Below are 19,879 nucleotides of genomic sequence, written 5' to 3' on the forward strand. Positions count from 1 at the left end.
ACTCAGTTTATTGATTGAAGCTGCAAACACATGAGGCTACTCTCCTGATTAAAGGCAGACATGCACCAAAGGATGCTGCATTTTCATTATTTTACCGACAAAAAATTCGATTTTGAGTCAGTTGGGAGACAACAAAACTGAAGAACTACGACACCCTAATCAAAACTCCTAATTGTTATATCAAAGAGGTCCCAATCTGCCTCTCTGAATATTTTCTCTGATTAACCTTTGCACTGTTTTAATTACTGCTGTGATGTGATTTTAGTTCACCATTAGCTACGAGTGTTTTATTTATTTTGTTGAAGAACTTGTACGAACAAAGTACGAGTACTGGTAAATAAATATCTATAAAAAAAAAAAATTTCAGGGGTCTGGACTCAAGTCATGGGATTAGGACTTGAGTTAAGTGTCCATTTCGAATTTTAAGGATTTAAGACTGAAACCAATCCTGTCCCAGAATGCACAGTGGACATGAAGTCATTTCCCCCCATTCATAAGCAGATGGTTTCTTCCAGCCCACTCCCAGGTATAAACGGCTCCTTCTAGGTAACAGAAACACAACCATTCTACTTTTGGGTGATTACACACTGAAGAAAACATACCTATTGATATTGTATTTAATTTCTGCCAATAGATCATCCTCAATGTTACACAATGTACCTTAAATAAGTCAACTAAACACTCAGGAAGAGAAAATCAAAGCTTTTTTACTTGTAAGCTGAATATAAAAACTTTGAAATTCCAGTCTTTGATCAACTTAATCGAGTTCTTAATGAGCTACATGACTGTGCATATTAAATAGCTCGATCATCAATATGTAGAAAGGGATCGGAAGGTCAATTTATTCAAGCATTCAGGTGTTCTCAAATGAATGATGCAAATGAGTCGTCCAAAAAACAGATTTTTCTTTCTTTCTTTCTTTCTTTCTTTCTTTCTTTCTTTCTTTCTTTCTTTCTTTCTTCCTTCCTTCCTTCCTTCCTTCCTTCCTTCTTCCTTTGACCTGAACTCCTCAGGATCGGAAGGAACACCTGACAGCTCTACAGCCGCACTGATGGGTTTGAAAGGCAGAACCGAAGCTGCACGTTAGAACAATACAAGAGTCGAAGTATAATTTGATTGTGCCAAACCATGATCATGTTCTTTTCTTGTCACATTTCAATCTCTTTGTATCACAGTCATTAAACACCAAAAAGGCAAACAGATTTGATCCTCTGCAGCTTGTCTGTGATTAGAGCCATAGAAATGGAATAGACAATGAGCATTCATTTCAAATCTGCATGAAATAATTGGGGCGAGCTTGATTCATCTGAGATAAAGACAAGTAACAATCTGATCGTTAGTGTGTCTATGACAGCAACGTTGTCATGTCCCATTGTTGTTGCTCAGTCTCAATGTTGCCAGCTGATTCACCTCATCAGAGCCCACTTACTCTGCTATGGACAAGTCGAGGAGATAGTACAGTCTTAGAAACTGATTTGGATTGTTAGTTAGTATCCAAGAAATCAATAATAACACTGTGGAAATGATGGGATATTTATAACATGACGATGACTCAAAGAAAGAAAAGACATCTCTGCTGTACAGCTTTTAGTTTAGAGTCACACCTGGAGGCCTACGTTGTTGGTAAGTTGACTAAACCTGTGTCCTTTCTTGGAGCAACACTCTTCTTTGGCAATCTTGTCGAAGACAACTGCTGCTTAACCTCTAGGGTCGTTAATACTGGGAGAGGCCATCGATCTTAAAATGGCACAGGATCACTAACCTCCACCTGAATGCTCTTGAGGGCTGGGTGGGACAACAAGTACCTAAACACCCCCACTAGTCAGGTAGAAGAAGCCTGTCTGTGCTGTCTGTATTAGCTTTGTTTGTTTTTTCTTCTTTGTAATCAAAATGTAAATATTAAATAAATAAGAAGCCTGTTGGATGAGAGGAGAAACATCGAACAAAGCAAAATGACAGAGGCGGAATCAGATTTACGGTGTGAACATAATCATATCATCATACTCCTAATTCCCAGCTTGGAGGGAGATTCATCATTTGAAATGCTTAATGATTAAATGACACTATGTTGTCTTTTCTGTATAAACAATAATACAATAACCCGGTGAAAAGCAATGACATGTAACTGCTCTGCATGTTTGACTGGCAGTTGGAGCTGCAGGGCGACAAAGAGGCCATGTTTAGAAAAAAAGGAAACCTGTTCTGGTAACTGTAGTTTACAAGTTATGTCAAAGTGTTTTAGTCGTGATGTTACTACAGAGGCAGAGCCACCTGATATGTTTCTTTTTCAGTAAGAGTTATTGTTTCAGTTTCACCTTCTTTCATTTCATTTTTATTCTGTTTGTGTCTGTTTCCCCACAAAGTATGGTATCTATATCAGCTACGTATGATGCTGCATTGAAGTGGCATCTTCTTCCATTTTAGTCTGTCTTACTTTCTGAGAACTCTTTTGCGCATGTTTATACAGTAGAGTAAACACACAGGACACGGCCTCTGGATCATACCACAAATATTCTCAAGAGTGCCACCTGTGAGCATATCCACGTTACAAAAGCTTCATTTGATTTCTTCAATTGTCTCTCTGTGTAACAGCAGAGGAAGGGAGAGACCCGCTGCCAACCAAAACTCCATATTACTGTGGGAAAAAACATTTCAGCTGTATGTTAACAGATGGAGGTCGGTCTGTGCATTTAACATGACGGCTGACCTATTCTGCTATGTGTGTGTGTGTGTGTGTGTGTGTGTGTGTGTGTGTGTGTGTGTGTGTGTGTGTGTGTGTGTGTGTGTGTGTGTGTGTGTGTGTGTGTGTGTGTGTGTGTGTGTGTGTGTGTGTGGGCCCCCACTGGTATGTTATTGTCTGACTGACCACACTATAATCCTCACGTCTAAACTAACAATATACCATGAATGGTATGGCTGGTATTTTTCAAATCCTGGCTCGGACACAAAGGAACAACCTAATAGAAAAAAAAGAGTAAAAAGTGTACACAAATAGAATAAAATTAAATATTGGAGTAATACTAATATAGTAAAGGAGGATAAATACATTGGAAATAAGTTATCATTATTAATAGTGTCTTTTAAATATCTAATATATTTTTTAGAACAGATTTATGTAAGAACACATTTTCAGAAGTAATCAATATATAAGTTAGATAATAATAATAATCTTTGAAACAGATAATAATAATAAATAATAATCAAAGCTGCAGTGAATTAAGCTATACAGCATAAATTGATAACCCAGGCTGTTTGGGCCACGATTGAAAAGAGCAAATAATTTGCTTTGTTTAAGCTGGTTAACAGACATCCATTCTTCCAAAATTAAAATGAAATGTTTAACGACTGAAGCAAATATAATTCACAATGATAACAGTGTGAAATTAAACTGCAGCAGTCATTAATATCATAAAGGCAGTGTAGACTCTCAACTTTTCCCTTATGTTGTAGCTTCAATCATGAACTGGATCTCTGCTGCCCTCTCCTGGTCAGCCCCTGCAAAAGCAAACTGCTAATCTGGTGAATTATAGAGAAGGCCGTTAGGGGGGCATTAACGAATAATAGTCGTTATCATAACATGATAGAAACCGGTTAGACGACTTTTCAAATGGTCTACAAATAATTCGTTAAAACTGTTAATTAGTCTGGTCTTGTTCCGGTGTATTGTGTCATGGTCAATAGGGGGCAGCAAACCTCTATCATCGACAGGGACCGGGTCCATTGTGTGCCTCAGCAGCCTGTGTTGCCATGTCCTTTGTTTTACGCTTTTTCCTAATGTTGCTACAGTCCATTCATTAACAACAAAACAATAATAATAATAATAATAATATTTATTATCATCATTATGTAGTCCACACTAAAGGCTCTTGCTCTTGCTTTGCTGTTTTATGGTCATCCTGTCTTTCCGCCTGTATCCTCCGTCTGTCTGAAACCAACTGTTTCCGCGCATTTTAACGGAATAACGTTGCTATTCGTCGCTCCGTGTTGATTTGTTGATTTGTCAGCTGATTTCATTCATATTTGCACCGGAAATCCACGAGGAGACATTTAGTTGAAGGCTGTGAATTCGTCTAATATATTGTAAAGTTGTGACATCAAAGGTGTAATAATAATATAATAACATACAGTATATATAATAATAATAATAATAATAATAATAATAATAATAATAATAATAATAATAATAATAATAATAATAATAATAATAATAATGATGATGATGATGATGATGATGATGATGATGATGATGATGATGGCAAAGGGTGGGTTTCTTTCTGGCTGGCACGAGATTGTTTGTTGTCTCGCGATATCTGCCAGCCGGCGAGCCTCCAGCCGCCAGCCTCCAGCCGGAAGTGTTCCGTCAGCCGCGGACATGTTCGGGACGGAGAAACTCCGAGCTCTGGTGAATGAGCGCCTGAAAGCCGCCGCCGAGGAAATCTTCAGCATCTTTGAAACAACCATTAAAGACTTCGAGGAAGAAGTTGTTCGTTCGAAACAGGAGGTCGAAGGTCACCGACGAAGACTGACCGAGGGCAAAGGTGAGTTGTGGGTTAGGGTTAGCGTTAGCCTCCGGACGGAGGACAGTGTGTTGTGTGATGTACTGGAACCTGAAATCAGCTCAGCCCCACTCACTTAGCAGCAGACAGCACACAGCGCCATTTTGCATCCCTAAGGGGGGATGATTCATTTCAGTAGCAAATGTTCATGTTCAAGTCAGAAATATGTCTCTTATGCGTTATTGTACGTTAGGGATGCACAATGGTTTGTTGGTGCGTTAGGGATGCACAATGGTTTGTTGGTACGTTAGGGATGCACAATGGTTTGTTGGTAACTTGGTGGGGTCCCAAAGCCTTCCCAGCTCTTACGTTCACCTCCCTTCTGTCCGGCAGGTTGGAGAAGAACACTTTATTTGCTACTCTTTTATCCAAACGAGATTAATTTCAATAGAAAATGTTCATGTTCAAGTCTGTCTCTTATACGTTATTGTACGTTAGGGATGCACAATGGTCTGTTGGTAACTTGGTCGGGTCCCAAAGCCTTCCCAGCTCTTACGTTCACCTCCCTTCTGTCCGGCAGGTTGGAGAAGAACACTTTATTTGCTACTCTTTTATCCAAACGAGATTAATTTCAGTAGAAAATGTTCATGTTCAAGTCTGTCTCATATACGTTATTGTACGTTAGGGATGCACAATGGTTTGCTTGTGACGGTATCCTGTTGATAATTGATGGGGACTATATGTGATCATGTTTTGGTTCATGTTGTTATAGTCTGTAGGCCACAGTGGAGCCTTGAAAACAAGCTTCACAACAAGGGCAGTAAGTGATTTAGCTGTGTAGAGCATGTGACTAGAATCGATTTGATTTCATGTGTCAGTGAGCCCCAATATATTGACAGGAAACTTAAATACTTGTTCATCAAGCAGTACTGTAGTTATACTGTTGCTGCCCCATCCTGTCATGAGCAGACTACACATTATAACCATTGTTGTATGATGGAACTCACTAGCTCTCTGCTAAATAGTTCCACATCACGATATTTGATGAAACTGAAGGTTGAATGAATTGTCTTGATGCTGTCCAGCTCCCCTGCAGCTCGATGCCTGGGATGAGGACGCTCCCTCTGAACAGGCTCACCGTGAGAAGAAGAAGACCGCCCTGTGTGCAGATGACCAGCAGCCCCCGCAGATTAAAGAAGAGCAGCAGGAGGAAGCCGATACCAAAGGTTCTATGTTCAATATCATTTATGTGCAAAGGAATGAAGACCATGGAAGACATTTCCCATATCAAAAACATAACGGAGACGACTTGCCCAGCAGCTCGTGTGAACGGTTGAAATCCGAAGCTGATCCAGGAGGCTGCGGTGCATCGGAGCCCTCCAGTGACTGTCAGATGAGCGAAGCGAGTGACGATGAACGTAGAGACGGTGGAGGATTTCACTCGGGTGTGAACAGGAAGAAACCACAGCGAGCCGGCGAGGCAGCGGACAGGCCGTACGCCTGCAGCGTTTGCAACAAGAGTTTCAGGATTAAATCCATTCTGACTCGTCACATGAAGACACACACGGGAGAGAAACCGTACAGCTGCCGCGTGTGTGGGAAAAGCTTCATCCAGCGCTCCTATCTGCAGACTCACATGAACTCGCACTCGGGACAGAAACCGCACACGTGTAGCTTCTGTGGCCGAGGGTTCACGCAAGTCGGGAACATGAACGCCCACATACGAATCCACACGGGAGAGAAACCGCACAGCTGTACGGACTGTGGGAAAAGTTTTAGAGAGAAAGCGGATCTCGTCAAACACATGGTAATTCACACGGGTGAGAAACCTTACATTTGCACTGTGTGCAATATGAAATTCAGCGCTCAGTCTAATTTAACGCGCCACATGAAGACTCACTCCGGGGAAAGGCCGTATAGTTGCCGTGCTTGTGGGAAAAAATTCATTCGACGCTCCCATTTAATTATTCATATGAAAACTCACGCAGGGGAAAATCTCTAGATCGGAGAAATTATTCGATTTGCTCCATCGTATTAAGTTGATAATTTCATAGTCTAGATTGTGTAATGCCTTGCATTAGAGGAGTACAATGTATAACACTTTTATCTATATTATTATATGGTATTACTGCATGTTTCTCCAAGCAGCAATTATTTGTGTTGAGTGCAGTCATCAAATTTATGTTGAACTTGCCAAACAAGGTAGAAATAAAGCAAAGGGGCATCTTTTTCTCCAGAACCATCTGTGTTATATGTGTTTATTTCAAAAGCACATTTTACTTAAGTTAGTCAGAGTTTCAAGAGTGTCACAGTTTCCACAGTTTCAGTACGAAAGCTTTCACTGTATAAAGGATACTTTATTCTTTGTCAATCATAATGAAATCACATAAAATATTGTCCAGTAGTTCTAAATATCTAAAGAGTGACACGTTTTGAGAATACAGATCAACCTTTTCCACCCATTTTCAGATAGCATTTTTCACCCGTTGCAACATTCTTGTACTTTAAACTCAAGGCAAGATAACAGAGTGTGTGTGTGTGTGTGTGTGTGTGTGTGTGTGTGTGTGTGTGTGTGTGTGTGTGTGTGTGTGTGTGTGTGTGTGTGTGTGTGTGTGTGTGTGTGTGTGTGTGTGTTTGAGATAATTCTTCAAATTGCCACTGCAAAAAGTGCCAACAAATATGAATAAAGCACCATGTCTTCGTTAAATAAAGATTAACATCTGTGGCCATATGGGAGGATCCATCTTTTGTTTCCAAATAAAAATGAAGGCTGTGACTGCAGTTGATGTGGCTCAGACATTACCCTTTATAACATGCACTTCCTGATTAGAAATATATGATAAGCAATAAACCTGAGCAGGAAGCGCACACCACTCTCACACCCAACAACCTGCTGGAATACACAAGGTGAGTTAACACTATCGAACCTAAACGGCACAACATCCTTTTATGAAGATGCAATAACTTGTCCTGCTGTATCGTATCACCGCTCTGCTATAATAGTGTTAATGTCTCCGAGTGCAGAAGTCCAATATGGAACTATAGACTCGGCTGCAACGTGCTTCAAAGATAAGAGACGTGCATGACGACCAGGGTGCAACTTTGAGGTGAGTGAGAAAAGCTGCTGTCAGGTGACCCTGGCTCTATCATGTACACAATGCACCGGACATCAACACAGAGCCACCCTTTTAGTCTGCTACTGGTTCACTCCTGAGGGATCAATATGTAGTAAATCATCATCACTTGTAGCATTTAATCTCCATGCAGCGTGTCACTAATTCAAAGGCTAAATCAAGGTGCACTGAGATCTGACTAAACCCCACAACATGTTAGTTTTTAGTTTAAACCTGTACAAACTGACTAAACTCCCCCAGACAACGTTAAGTCCCGAAACCAAGTAGAAATTAACTGTTCTTTTTCATTCATTCCGATCCTCTTCGACCAGCCAGATACTGCACTATTCCCACCCTCTTTTCAAGTGTATATTGCATCCTGCGTCTTGTCTGTGCCTGTTGGGGTGTCCACGACCATGGCAACCTTGACAGGGACAACAACGTATTATCCCACCCATAGCATCTATTTATCTGTAAATGTATATACTGTATTTATTCATTTATTCTTGTACATAGCTTACTGCCCTTATTCTATTTCTATTTTTTCTATTTCTATTTTTACTGTTTTTTGTGTGTTGTACTTGAGAGCAAAGGTTAACCGGAGTCAAATTCCTTGTTTGTTATGCAAACCTGGCCAATAAAGTTGATTCTTAATAAAATCCCTTTACCGACTTTAGCGGAAGTCACGTGTGATGTCATTTCCGTTGCGCGAGACTGAAACTTTTTTTTGGCGCTACATCTCAACACGGAGGAGTTCTCAGCGGGAAGACCACCAGGAAGACGGCTCCGAACGTCGACCCGGTCCGGTAGTTTTCACAGAACAGTGCCGTTAGCGGACGGTGTTCGTGCCGTTAGCGGGCGGGTTGTAGTGCCGTCGACCGTGTCCCGCCTGTGGAGATGTAACCGCTCTGGATAGCTGAGACGGGAACCGGGAGTCGGCGAGGTTAGCTTCCCGTTGGTCCGTTAGCCAACGGCCAAACACCAACCAGCAACCCGGTAAACAACCAGGTAGACAAGCCGGTAAACAACCCGGTAAACAACCCGGTAAACAACCCGCTAAACAACCCGGTAACCAACCTGTGTGTTGGGAGCAGCACGTCCATCCACACAGCTGCGGTCGTGGTTAACAGTCACCATGAACAGGACCAAGATGAAGAAGCCCAAGGTGAGGTCAGAGGTCGAGCCGCCTGGCTGTAGTTTCTCTCATCCACTCATCTGTCTGATTGATTTCTATTGTTTTTTTTCTGTTCAACAATGAGAAGATTTCAGATACACGAACGACGAGTTTTTATATGACATATGAGTTTTTCCACATTTACTGTACATTTTCCCAGTTTGTTTTCAGTTATGCCTTTTTATAGCATTATACAGTGTTTACTGTTGTGCACCAATCAGCAGGTCACATTCCTTGTATGTGCACATGGCACCAGTGAAATCCTGTTAAATATTTGCTTTGTGGGTTCTGTCAGAGTGCAGGAGGGCAGCACAACATCTCAAGCTTCTTCTCCCCTCAAAACCACCAGAAGGTAAATTGTACTTTTAAAGTTTTTTTTTTTGTTAGTTGATTCTCTCTTTGGTTTTTGTCTATTTTACTTTTTTTCCGAGTCTTGATAGTTCTTACAAATATCTCTTCTTGATATTTATATTTGAAACAAATCTGAGATAATTATTGATAATGTGGGTGTAGAAATCCAATGGAGGTAGAGCGATGTGTACTGTTTAATTCCCTTTGCTCATGGATGTTACTGTTACATTAACAATGTAGTCATTTTAAGGTATGCATGATAATACTCATTTGACTGCTTGCTTTTAGGACTTGTCGTCTTCCACGAAATCATCCGTCACTGGCACTGCACCCGCCAGGACTGAACCTCAGATCAGTGGTTGTGAACGCGTCACATTCAAGCCCCATTCCCCTCTCAAGAGGAGTGTCCTCGGGGACCTTGAAAACTTCCCGCCCTCCTCGCCAAATATCCTCTCCGTGCCTGAGACTCCCAACAGTCAAATCAGGCTCTATTCCTCTCCTTCCTCCAGAAAGCCAGGTCAGCTGAGCCCCCAGGCCAGCACAGAGGTGACGAGCCTGGAGACGCTGGGCCAACTGTCCCCCATATGTCGTAGTCCCCGCTCCAAAAGGCAGAGTGCAGAGAGAGTTATGACCAAGAGGGAAGAGGGATATTCTGGCTCCATAAAACGACTCATCAGCCCTCCCCAAGAGTCTCACAGTGCCAAGAGGCCAAGAAAGGTCAATCTACACGCACAAAAAACTGCATGCAGCCCCACAGAAGCTCACAGTAGAGGTACTGAATTGGTCTTTAATGACCATGAAAACGATTTTGGGGAAAGGAGAAAACATCCGAACGAGAGGGATGAAAATGGGAAAGATTGTGGTTTTACCATGATAACGGAGCAGAAAGCACGTGAGGAGAAAGCGAATGGAAACGCACACGCTCATCCGGATAAGGACGCTCACACTCTTATTGCTCATCTGCACAAACCCAGCGCTCAAAGTATCACACCTGCAACGCAGAGGAGTGAAAAGGACGGAGAAGTTTCCTTGAACACGGCAGAAGCTACAAGAACAGCAGTGACGCCGAATGGAGACAGAAACAAGATGACGTCATCGGATCAGGAGCTGGCTGCAGGTACACTGAATCCAGGTTTTCGGTCGGCCGGCTGTGTGTTTGCATGTTCTCTCCATGTCAGAGTGGGTATTCTACAGGTTCTAACCTTTTTAAGGGGTTTTTGTTACTTTTTCACACACAAAGAAAACGCAGGAACGATATCAGCGTGTCCTGTGGAAGAGATGTTGGAGGATAGCTGGTTTTCGGAGGAGATGGATCAAAACGAAGGTCCTGTCAAAGAAGACAAATCCAAAAAGCCCCGGTGAGAAACGCATGAACACACTGGCTCGGAGAATGAAATCCAGTCAGATCTTTTTAGAAATGATGCCTGGAAAAACACAGCATATGTGATTGATGTCCTCTCCATCCATGCAGTAAGGTGCCGGACCATGTGATCCTGTCTGGAGGACTGAACAACCGCTACTGGGTTTTAGATGTGGAGGACAGACCTGGCCTCAAAATGCTGACCATCTCATGCTCCAAATCTCTACATCCAACCGAGACGTGTTTGCTGAAACATGGATGGTGATGCCTTTTGTTATGGTCTTCGTCTTAATTTTTATCATAATGTGATGCCGTGATGTGAGTAGCCTGGATTTGTGAAAGTAGCTCTGGATTTCAGTGTGTACAACATTCTGTATCTTTGCTTATGTCTTCATTATGCATTTCTGTGTGTAAAATGATCATTCCTGGGTAATTTCTAGGGAGATGACACCTGTTTGTTGTGGTGATGTGGTGCATTTGGAGGGCCAGTGTGATGGGGGGTCCTGGGTGGTGGACAGGGAGCAGGGCTTCCTGGTTTTACTACCCGACAGCCTTATCTCCGGTACCAGCATCTCTAGCTCCATCCGCTGCATGAGGCGTGCAGTACTGGGAGATATGTTCAAGGTAAAAGGGTGAACTAATACAATCAGTATCACTAGCTGTTTTTCTGTTTATTGATGAGTATTTTTCTGAATCCAGTGCCACACAATAACACAATGCTACACTCTTTACCGTCTCCTGTTCTTTCTGTTTGCCGTGATGCAGAGTTTTGACGGTGGCTCCAAGCAAATGCTGAACGGCACCATGGTCCATGAAGTCTTCCAGAGAGCAGCTACAGCCAAAGATTTTTCCTTGGAGACACTGTGTAAGCTGGCTGACCAAGCCCTGTGCCGTCCTCGGTACCTGGGAGACATGTAAGTCCAGTATAACTTTACCTCTGTGGAATGATAACATTCATAATGGAGCGATCAAGTCATGTATATTCTCTGTCTCATGTTAATCCTTGTCCATGTGTCTCTAGGTACAGTTTGGGTGTCAGTCAGGAAGAGATGAAGCAGGAATTACATGATTATCTACCCTCACTGGAAAATTGGGCAAAGGAATACCTCAACTCCCCAACAGCAAAAACCATCAGCCTAAAGATGTATGTGGATACACACACACACACACACACACAGATACACACACCCACACACACACACACAGATACACACACCCACACACACACACACACAGATACACACACCCACACACACACACACAGATACACACACCCACACACACACACACACAGATACACACACACACACACAGACGCACACACAGACACGCACACAGACACAGACAGACACACACACACAGACACACACAGACAGACACACACACAGAGACACACACACAGACACACACTGACACACACACACACACAGACACACACTGACAAAGACACACACTGACAAACACACACACAGACACACACACACACAGACACACACACAGACACACACTGACACACACACACACACACAGACACACACTGACAAAGACACACACTGACAAACACACACACAGACACACACACACACACAGACACACACTGACAAACACACACAGACACACACTGACAAACACACAGACAGACACACACACACAGACAGACACACACACAGGCACAGACGCACACAGACACACACAGACACACACACACAGACAGACGCACACAGACACACACAGACACACACAGACACACACACAGACGCACACACAGACACACACAGACACACGCACACAGACACACACAGACACACACACACACAGACAGACGCACACACGCCACACAGATGCACACACAGACGCACACACGCCACACAGATTCACACACAGACACACACACACACAGACGCACACACGCCACACAGACACACACACGCACACAGACACACGCCACACAGACGCACACAGACAGACAGACAGACACACACAGACACACAGACAGACACACAGACGCACACACACACACACACAAACAAACACACACGGACACACACACAAACACACACACTCACAGACACACACACACGGACACACACACACATGGACACACACACACACAGACACACACACTATAGATTTGCTAACACATCTTCATTAGCTCTGCAACAATGTACCTGATTGTTTTGTGTCCATATCTTGTATTAATCATTGTAACGTATTAAAACCAGTGTGAAAACGCTTCTCGTTTGTCTCTGTCTGATGACCTCAGCCCCAGCAACAGCAGAGCTCCGAACAGGGGTCAGGACTCGGCAACTGTTGTCACGGTAGCAGAGCTGGTGGATATAGAAGAGAACGTGTGGTCACCGAGATTTGGTCTGAAGGGGAAAATCGATGTGACGGCGCGGGTTCGAATCCAAAACCCCAGAAGTGGAAGTCACAGAGGCTCGGAGGAGAGAACCGTCCCCATGGAGCTGAAAACGGGGAAGGAGTCAAACTCCATAGAACATCGCAGTCAGGTTGGTGGACCACAGCGTGCTCAACGAGGTCGACATGCTGGCACCGTCGGGTGGGAAGGGAGGTTTATACTGACCTTTAATCAGGTCAAGTGGTCTCAAGACGCCCACATACTCGTGTTTTTCTGTGTGCAGGTCATTCTTTACACTCTGATGAGCTCGGAGAGATACCAGTCAGAGGCTGGCTTACTGCTTTACCTCAAAACTGGCAACATGCACCCTGTAGTGCCCAGCCACATGGACCGGAGAGGTACAGCAGCCCACATGTGCCCAACACAACGATCATTTCATCACTAATGTTAATCTTACTAAGTAAGCTAACTCTTTTTGTTGGATGACGGATTTTCCCAGAATTAATTGTGATAGATACTTTTTTTAAGACCATTTTATGCCACTGATATAATGATAATTATTGTGTCAGATATTATTAATTTCGATACACAGACACAAACTAAATTAAATTAAGTTAATAAACCCGACGCAGCAGTAAACCACAGAAAAGAGCCTCGTCGTCTTACCCTCTTTCACGGCAGCATCTCCTTGTATCTCAGAGCTGCTGAAGCTGAGGAACACGTTGGTTCACCATATTCACAACTGTGTGGTGGACGAGGCAAAGCGGAGCCGTTTGACGAGGCTTCCTGACATCCTGACGGACAGACAAACCTGCCAGTATTGTCCTCAGAAGAGGAACTGTGCTTTATATGAGAGGTACACTTTGTTCAACTCAGTTTGACATTTATTTATTATTTTTATTATTATATATATGTTAATATTTGCATGGTGAGTTGAAATGATCTTGTCTCTCTTTATCGGTCTCGTCCTCTCATCCAGAGCGCTTGGCGGCAGCGCTGCGGACGCCAGTGAGGATGTCGTGCGTGACTTCCTGGAACAGGAGACGGGCCACCTCAGCCCACAACACCTCAGCTATTTCTCCCATTGGCTGCTGCTCTGCTGCCTTGAGGCTACCACCATGGAGGTCAAGAATGGCCGAAAGCGTGTGTGGCTCCAGACGCCTGAGGAGAGGTAAAAGCTGGTCTCTCAAATGTAATGTAAACCCTCCCAAATACAGCGAACTCACTGTTGGACATACAGACTGTGTAAAAGTATTTGTCTGCTCTGACCTGTGTTTGTAGTGAGAAGAATGGGAGCTGTCTGGGGAATGTGCAGCTCCGTGGTCCAGTGACCGTCCAGGCTGAAGGGCTATTCCTCCATCACTTCCAGCAAAGCGGCGTGGTGCCACAGGAGCGCTCGGCCAGCAGTGGCTTGGCCGCCGGGGATCGCATCGTCGTTAGCGACCAGCAAGGTCGTCTGGTTGGTTTGGCAACAGGATACCTGTGTGAGGTCAGCAGGACGTTGATCAGCTGCACTCTGGACAGGTGAGACGGAACCCACGGATACCTGCCGTCTGATTTCAACTAGAGGATGACTGCAGGACAGTCGGCTGTCTGGACGTCACTAACCCGGTTCACACCCCTTTGTTTAATGCGTTCTAGAGACCTGTCTCAGTTCAGTGGGGTGTTGTTTCGATTGGACGGGGATGAAGGTGTGGTGGGCCTCAGCACTCACCTTACCAATCTATCCAGACTGATGGAGAACTGTCAGGACAGGTGGGTCCAGTAACATAATAATAATAATAATACATTTAATTTATATAGTGCTTTTCTGAGCCCAAAGACGCATGCATTAATGCAAAGTTATGATGGCATAGTATGTATGTAATGGCAAAAGACTCCAACATTTTCCATTTGTGCAGTGATCGTCTGAGGGAGCTGGTTGTTGACCTCCGACCTCCAGAGTTTATTAACAACCTCAGCTCCGTTTTGCCGAGAGACGCCAAGGATATAGTGGCCAACATCCTCAAAGGTGACAAAGCTACTCACTGTCTCATTTTTTTGTCCTTTCCCATCTCCAATTTAGTTATTTTTCCATCACGGTGGGGATAATACTCAGAAATGCTGCACAGTTGCCGGAGTTGGTGTTTACATCTGCCTAATTGTGTGTGTGCAGGTCTCAACAAACCCCAGAAGCAGGCCATGAAGAAGGTGTTGTTATCTAAAGACTACACACTGATTGTTGGCATGCCAGGCACGGGCAAAACCACAACCATCTGCACCTTGGTAAACTCCGAAACCTTCACAAGTGTACATGATCTACGACCAAGTGAGACCAGATCTCTGATCCTCTCATGTTCCTCTCTTGTCTCATGCTGCACCCTCCAACCTTCTTCCAGGTTCGCATCCTTCATGCGTGTGGGTTCAGAGTGTTGCTGACCAGCTACACACACTCTGCTGTTGACAACATCCTGCTGAAGCTGAAGCGCTTCCGTGTCGGGTTCCTGCGTCTCGGGCAGGGGCAGAAGGTGGCTGTAGTTTGATGTCTGTTATTCAGTGTGTAATGTAGAGATAACAAGCCTTCGCTCACCCACATTTGTTTAATAACCATTCATGTAAACCGTGTCACTTTGTAGATATACTTTCTTTAAAAAAAACACTATTAATATATGATTCAAGTTATACTGTCATTTGTCAATATAGTAGCATTTGAGGGATGGATTTATCTGTATTTTTCAAATATTCAGTTCAACTAAAAACGTTAATTTAAAAAAAACTCTTGTTGTGTTTGACTCTGATCCCTCTCTTTACATCTGCCGCCCGGTCCAGGTCCATCCAGACATCCTGCCTTACACAGAGGAGAGTGCAAGAAAGAAGGGAGTTCACACTCTGTCAGAGTTGGAGCAGCTTTATAACAAGGAGGTGTGGAATATCATCCCCGACAGCTTTGATTTATATCCAGACATCCTGGATTTGACATCTAATCCCAATGTTTTTTCTGTCATCAAGACATCTCAACATTTCAATAAAAGAAGTAAAGATCTCCCGGCTCAACCCTGATCCCCTCTCTCTCTCTCTCTCTCTCTCTCTCTCTCTCTCTCTCTCTCTCTCTCTCTCTCTCTCTCTCTCTCTCTCTCTCTGTCCAGCTGGTAGTGGCGACCACCTGTATGGGCATCAAACATCCCATTTTCAGTCGTTGCCGGTTTGATTTCTGCATCGTAGACGAAGCATCACAGATCAGCCAGCCAATCTGTCTGGGACCCCTCTTCTATGCCAAGAGATTTGTCCTGGTTGGAGATCATCAACAGCTGCCACCAATAGTACAAAATCAGGAGGCGAGGTAAAGTGTGTGTGTGCATGTGTGTGCATGTGTGTAAAAACATAAATCCTACTTACTGGGCCCATAATGGCCATGTGTGTATCAATGACTCGCCCCATAGTACTCGTAGGCCTCGACGGAGAATCCCAAAACAGTAAATCCTAGATGGACTGGAGGTAAAAGTGGGGGGGATGCATGTGTTCAGGAAGTAGAACTTGATTGACCCGGATTATACTGGCGTTGTTGGCAGAGTTTGTAAACGGATGTTTGCTTTAATCCATCAAGGAGTTTTGTTTTTGGATTCGCCGTTCACTGTGGAGGCTTGCAAGAAAGAGGTTTTCTTCAAGAATTCCAGGAAACATTGGGCGAGTGATTGATATACAAATGGTCATTTTCTTCTTTAAGAACGCTTATTGTAGTTATTGATATCATTAATCACATTAAGTTAAGCTAAGGGTTGAATATGGAGGGAATGAGACGGGGCCAGGTTGATAATTAATGCATATAATGTGTCAGTCATCACTCTTTTTAAATGTTCTTGCTCCAGGTCACTTGGGATGGACGAAAGCCTGTTCAAACGCCTCGAGCACCATAGTGAAGCAGTGGTCCAACTGAATGTACAGTACCGGATGAATAGGTACAAGCTTCAGGATTCTAGTCTGGTCTAGTATGAGCTCAGTAGACCAGGCAAAAATACATTCATTTACTTTTGGTCTCAGAGATGAACTGTCTTGCTTTAGCATTGCAGAGGAAACTTCTATTCACATGACCACTCCATAAAAGCACGGCAGGAGTCATCGATGCAAACGAAATCATTCCCACCACTCTTGTGTGTTTTTAGGCAAATAATGTCTCTCAGTAACTCCCTGATGTACGAGGGCCGTCTGGAGTGTGGCTCGGCGAAGACGGCCGGCGCCCTGCTCACCCTGCCCTTCCTGCTCTCGGTCCAGTCGGAGCTCAGGTCCTACTCGGAGACTCATCCACAGCACGACCTGGCGTGGATACAGGCCACGCTGTCGCCCAGCAGCCCTGTGTGCTTCCTAGATTGCTCCATGGTTGGTCGAATATACAGACACATGATTAATACCTACAATATCAGGTCTGCTTCCTGGCGAAAGGTCAAGGAAGTAGTCTGCTTCTTATTTTTACGTGCAATAAGATGTGTTTTTCATATGGCCGTCAGTAAGACAACAGAGGTGTGCTGCTCTCCATCTCGTTTAACTCCACTGCTTCCGTTAGGTGCCAGCACTGGAGTCTGTGGAGCAGGGAGGCGTAAGCAATCACACCGAGGCTGCTCTCATACACAAGCTGCTTTCACTTCTGATAAAGGTACGTCACTTACGTGATTTATACCCAAGCATTAACGCCATAATACCGTGGGTTTGTAAAGTCCTGGATGAATGGCATCATGAGGGGGGGATAATGGGTGTTCTCGTACTAACCTCTGCTTATTTTGCTTCCTTCAGGCGGGGTGTCGGCCCAGTGACATCGGTGTTATTGCCCCCTACAGACAGCAGTTAAAGAGCATCTCTGCTCTGCTGCAGTCCTCGGCTTTCACTGGCGTGGAAGTGAACACGGTGGACAAATACCAAGGCCGGGACAAAAGTCTGATTGTTTTCTCTTTTGTCAGGAGCACTGCAGAGGAAGGACGTGTAAGTGTAACGGTGGAATAGCAAATGAACAGGGCACTCATTTACAGGATGCTCAGGATCCACATTAAAATTAGTTAGTTTATATCTTTGACAAGTGAAATGTGCTTATGAAATAGTAAAACTGCTGGTTTGAAATCATTATTTAATTCCTACAATCTGTCTTGAATTTACCAGTTTCCCCTGTGACTCCACATGAGTCAGAGTTTCCATACAGATGTGCACATTCTCAGGGGTTTTTATAGATTACAACTTTTGCATGGGAAGGGCTGTTTTGTGCATACAATCGTTCTAAAAGCCCAGGTGATTCTCTGTTATTCACAGTTAGGAGAGCTGTTGAAGGACTGGCGTCGCCTGAATGTAGCCATTACCAGGGCCAAACACAAGCTGCTGATGGTGGGCTCCGCCACAACGCTACGACGCTACACACCTGTAGAGAAACTGCTCAACCATCTCCAGCAGGAGAACATGATATCCTTTGATGACATGATGCTCTTTATGGAAGTACTGCAGATGTTTTTGTTACATGTCTTCTGTGCTCTGTGTCTTTTCCTGAACACCTAATTTAACATCATCCAGCTCCCACCAGCTGCACACAAGGCCTTGCCGAGCATGTCCCTGTGATGAAGCCATTGTGGTGTTTCAGTGAGCCGTCTGTCTGACAGTGGAGCAGCCAGGAGCCGATTCACCTCCGCAGGGCCGAGATCGAATGGCAAACTGCACTGAAATGAACTGGTGGCTGTGATGAGTACTCATTTCTGTCTCGTCAATCTTGAAAAATAATTCTAAACGTATCAATGGCTTTTGGAGGCTACGCCTAATGTTCCAGCCTCACCTCTGATTATACTCTGTCCCTCCTGTTAAAGATTAGATGCAGATTACACGAATGAACACTCGGAGCGACACCTTTAGAGTTCTATAATAGTCCTAAAGGTTTTATAATAGAATGATTTTAAATCTTTATTGTACAAAGCACTTGGAAACAGGTGGCCTTATCGTTTAAAATTGGAATATTGAAACTGATACACCTTTCGACATCTTTTTCTTTTTGCCACATTTCTTGCTGATCCACAAATGGTCAGTTTGGCCTCCAAGAATTCATGCCGACACAAGTGGAGGGGAAGGACTTCACAAACGTAATCTCCAGACTGATCCTCAGCCACAGACCTAAGACTTAAAACACTCAACACACAAGTGCAGCTCCGCTGTGAGACCACATCACTGGAACAGCTAAAACATCTGCACACCAAATTTCATCCGTAAGATTCGGTGGATTGTGTGTGCATCGAACCTCAACCGTTTACCTCTAGTGATACACCGTGTTAGACTTTCTCTGAGTATTAACACACAACACAGGAAGTCATTAGTAATGTGAATACCGAGACCAAACCGTTTCATAGTTCATGTCACTCAGCTAGAACAGAAAGGTGAAGCTACATCGCAATATTACAATACATTGAAATATTTATATTTTCTTTTCTAAAAAGTAAGTCTGCTGTTTTAAGGGTGAGGTGATTTAGCATCAAATCACATCACTGGACGACACAAACTGAGGACATAGTGCATCAACATTCCCATGTGTGAATGGACTGACCAACAGCAGAGTGATGAATAAAGAGGAACTTATTATTTATATACCAGTTTACATGTTATGTCGGTACCTGAAAAAGTTTCATGCTATTGTGATAACCAGTTAAAACGATTTAATTTGTAGGAAACTACAATTTAGAAAGAAATGTATTCTGCTGTCATCTAATAATAACGTGTGATCATTTTACTGATGTTTAAGATTTTTATTCTTCGAGGATGTCTGATAACGTTTCGGACACCAAAGAAAACTGTGATTCTACCTTTTGATCCGTTTAACCTCCGATTTAACCTCAGCTTTTACATTATTTGTCTATGAATTTTTTGTATTTTGATATTGTGATTTTGGGTATGTGAATAAATAAGTAGAAATACTATCGTGGTGTGAGATGTTCTTACCTTCCCGTAGTATGTTGGCATGCTTAGTGATGTTTCAACATTGGATTGATCAGTCTGGACAATAATCTGTTATTTAACCATGTAGTTTTCTTT

At 43.6% G+C, this 19,879-nt stretch overlaps 2 protein-coding genes and 1 pseudogene across 5 annotated transcripts; all 3 read left to right on the forward strand.

Annotated features, from left to right (window-relative positions):
* The first annotated feature begins 4,360 nt into the window (after nucleotides 1–4,360).
* On the forward strand, nucleotides 4,361–7,148 carry LOC311019519 (uncharacterized protein). The gene is made up of 2 exons (XM_084018995.1): nucleotides 4,361–4,538; nucleotides 5,582–7,148. Exons 1-2 carry the CDS (start codon nucleotides 4,373–4,375, stop codon nucleotides 6,496–6,498), a joined length of 1,083 nt encoding a protein of 360 aa, XP_083875121.1. The 5' UTR covers nucleotides 4,361–4,372; the 3' UTR covers nucleotides 6,499–7,148.
* Nucleotides 7,149–8,433: 1,285 nt separating this feature from the next.
* On the forward strand, nucleotides 8,434–19,746 carry dna2 (DNA replication helicase/nuclease 2). 3 transcript variants are annotated; one of them, XM_084014735.1, is made up of 25 exons: nucleotides 8,435–8,774; nucleotides 9,079–9,135; nucleotides 9,423–10,251; nucleotides 10,375–10,492; nucleotides 10,606–10,755; nucleotides 10,935–11,118; nucleotides 11,260–11,408; nucleotides 11,516–11,638; nucleotides 12,758–13,004; nucleotides 13,137–13,251; nucleotides 13,553–13,709; nucleotides 13,833–14,024; nucleotides 14,135–14,377; nucleotides 14,495–14,608; nucleotides 14,755–14,864; nucleotides 15,009–15,118; nucleotides 15,232–15,360; nucleotides 15,662–15,754; nucleotides 15,979–16,172; nucleotides 16,699–16,788; nucleotides 16,993–17,206; nucleotides 17,391–17,480; nucleotides 17,618–17,803; nucleotides 18,125–18,271; nucleotides 18,371–19,744. In XM_084014735.1, the coding sequence occupies exons 1-25, from the start codon at nucleotides 8,745–8,747 to the stop codon at nucleotides 18,422–18,424; spliced, it is 4,125 nt and encodes a 1,374-aa protein (XP_083870861.1). In that variant the 5' UTR covers nucleotides 8,435–8,744; the 3' UTR covers nucleotides 18,425–19,744. The 3 variants fall into 3 exon arrangements, with proteins under 3 accessions (XP_083870859.1, XP_083870860.1, XP_083870861.1); XM_084014733.1 differs by having other exon boundaries at nucleotides 8,434–8,774; nucleotides 18,125–19,746; XM_084014734.1 differs by having other exon boundaries at nucleotides 8,434–8,774; nucleotides 10,384–10,492; nucleotides 18,125–19,746.
* On the forward strand, nucleotides 11,892–12,623 carry LOC311017334 (annotated as a pseudogene). The gene has a single exon. The product of its transcript is annotated as an uncharacterized misc_RNA (transcript).
* Nucleotides 19,747–19,879: the final 133 nt, after the last annotated feature.

This window comes from Eutrigla gurnardus, assembly GCF_963514095.1.
Source record: "Eutrigla gurnardus genome assembly, chromosome: 1".
Lineage (NCBI taxonomy): Eukaryota > Metazoa > Chordata > Actinopteri > Perciformes > Triglidae > Eutrigla > Eutrigla gurnardus.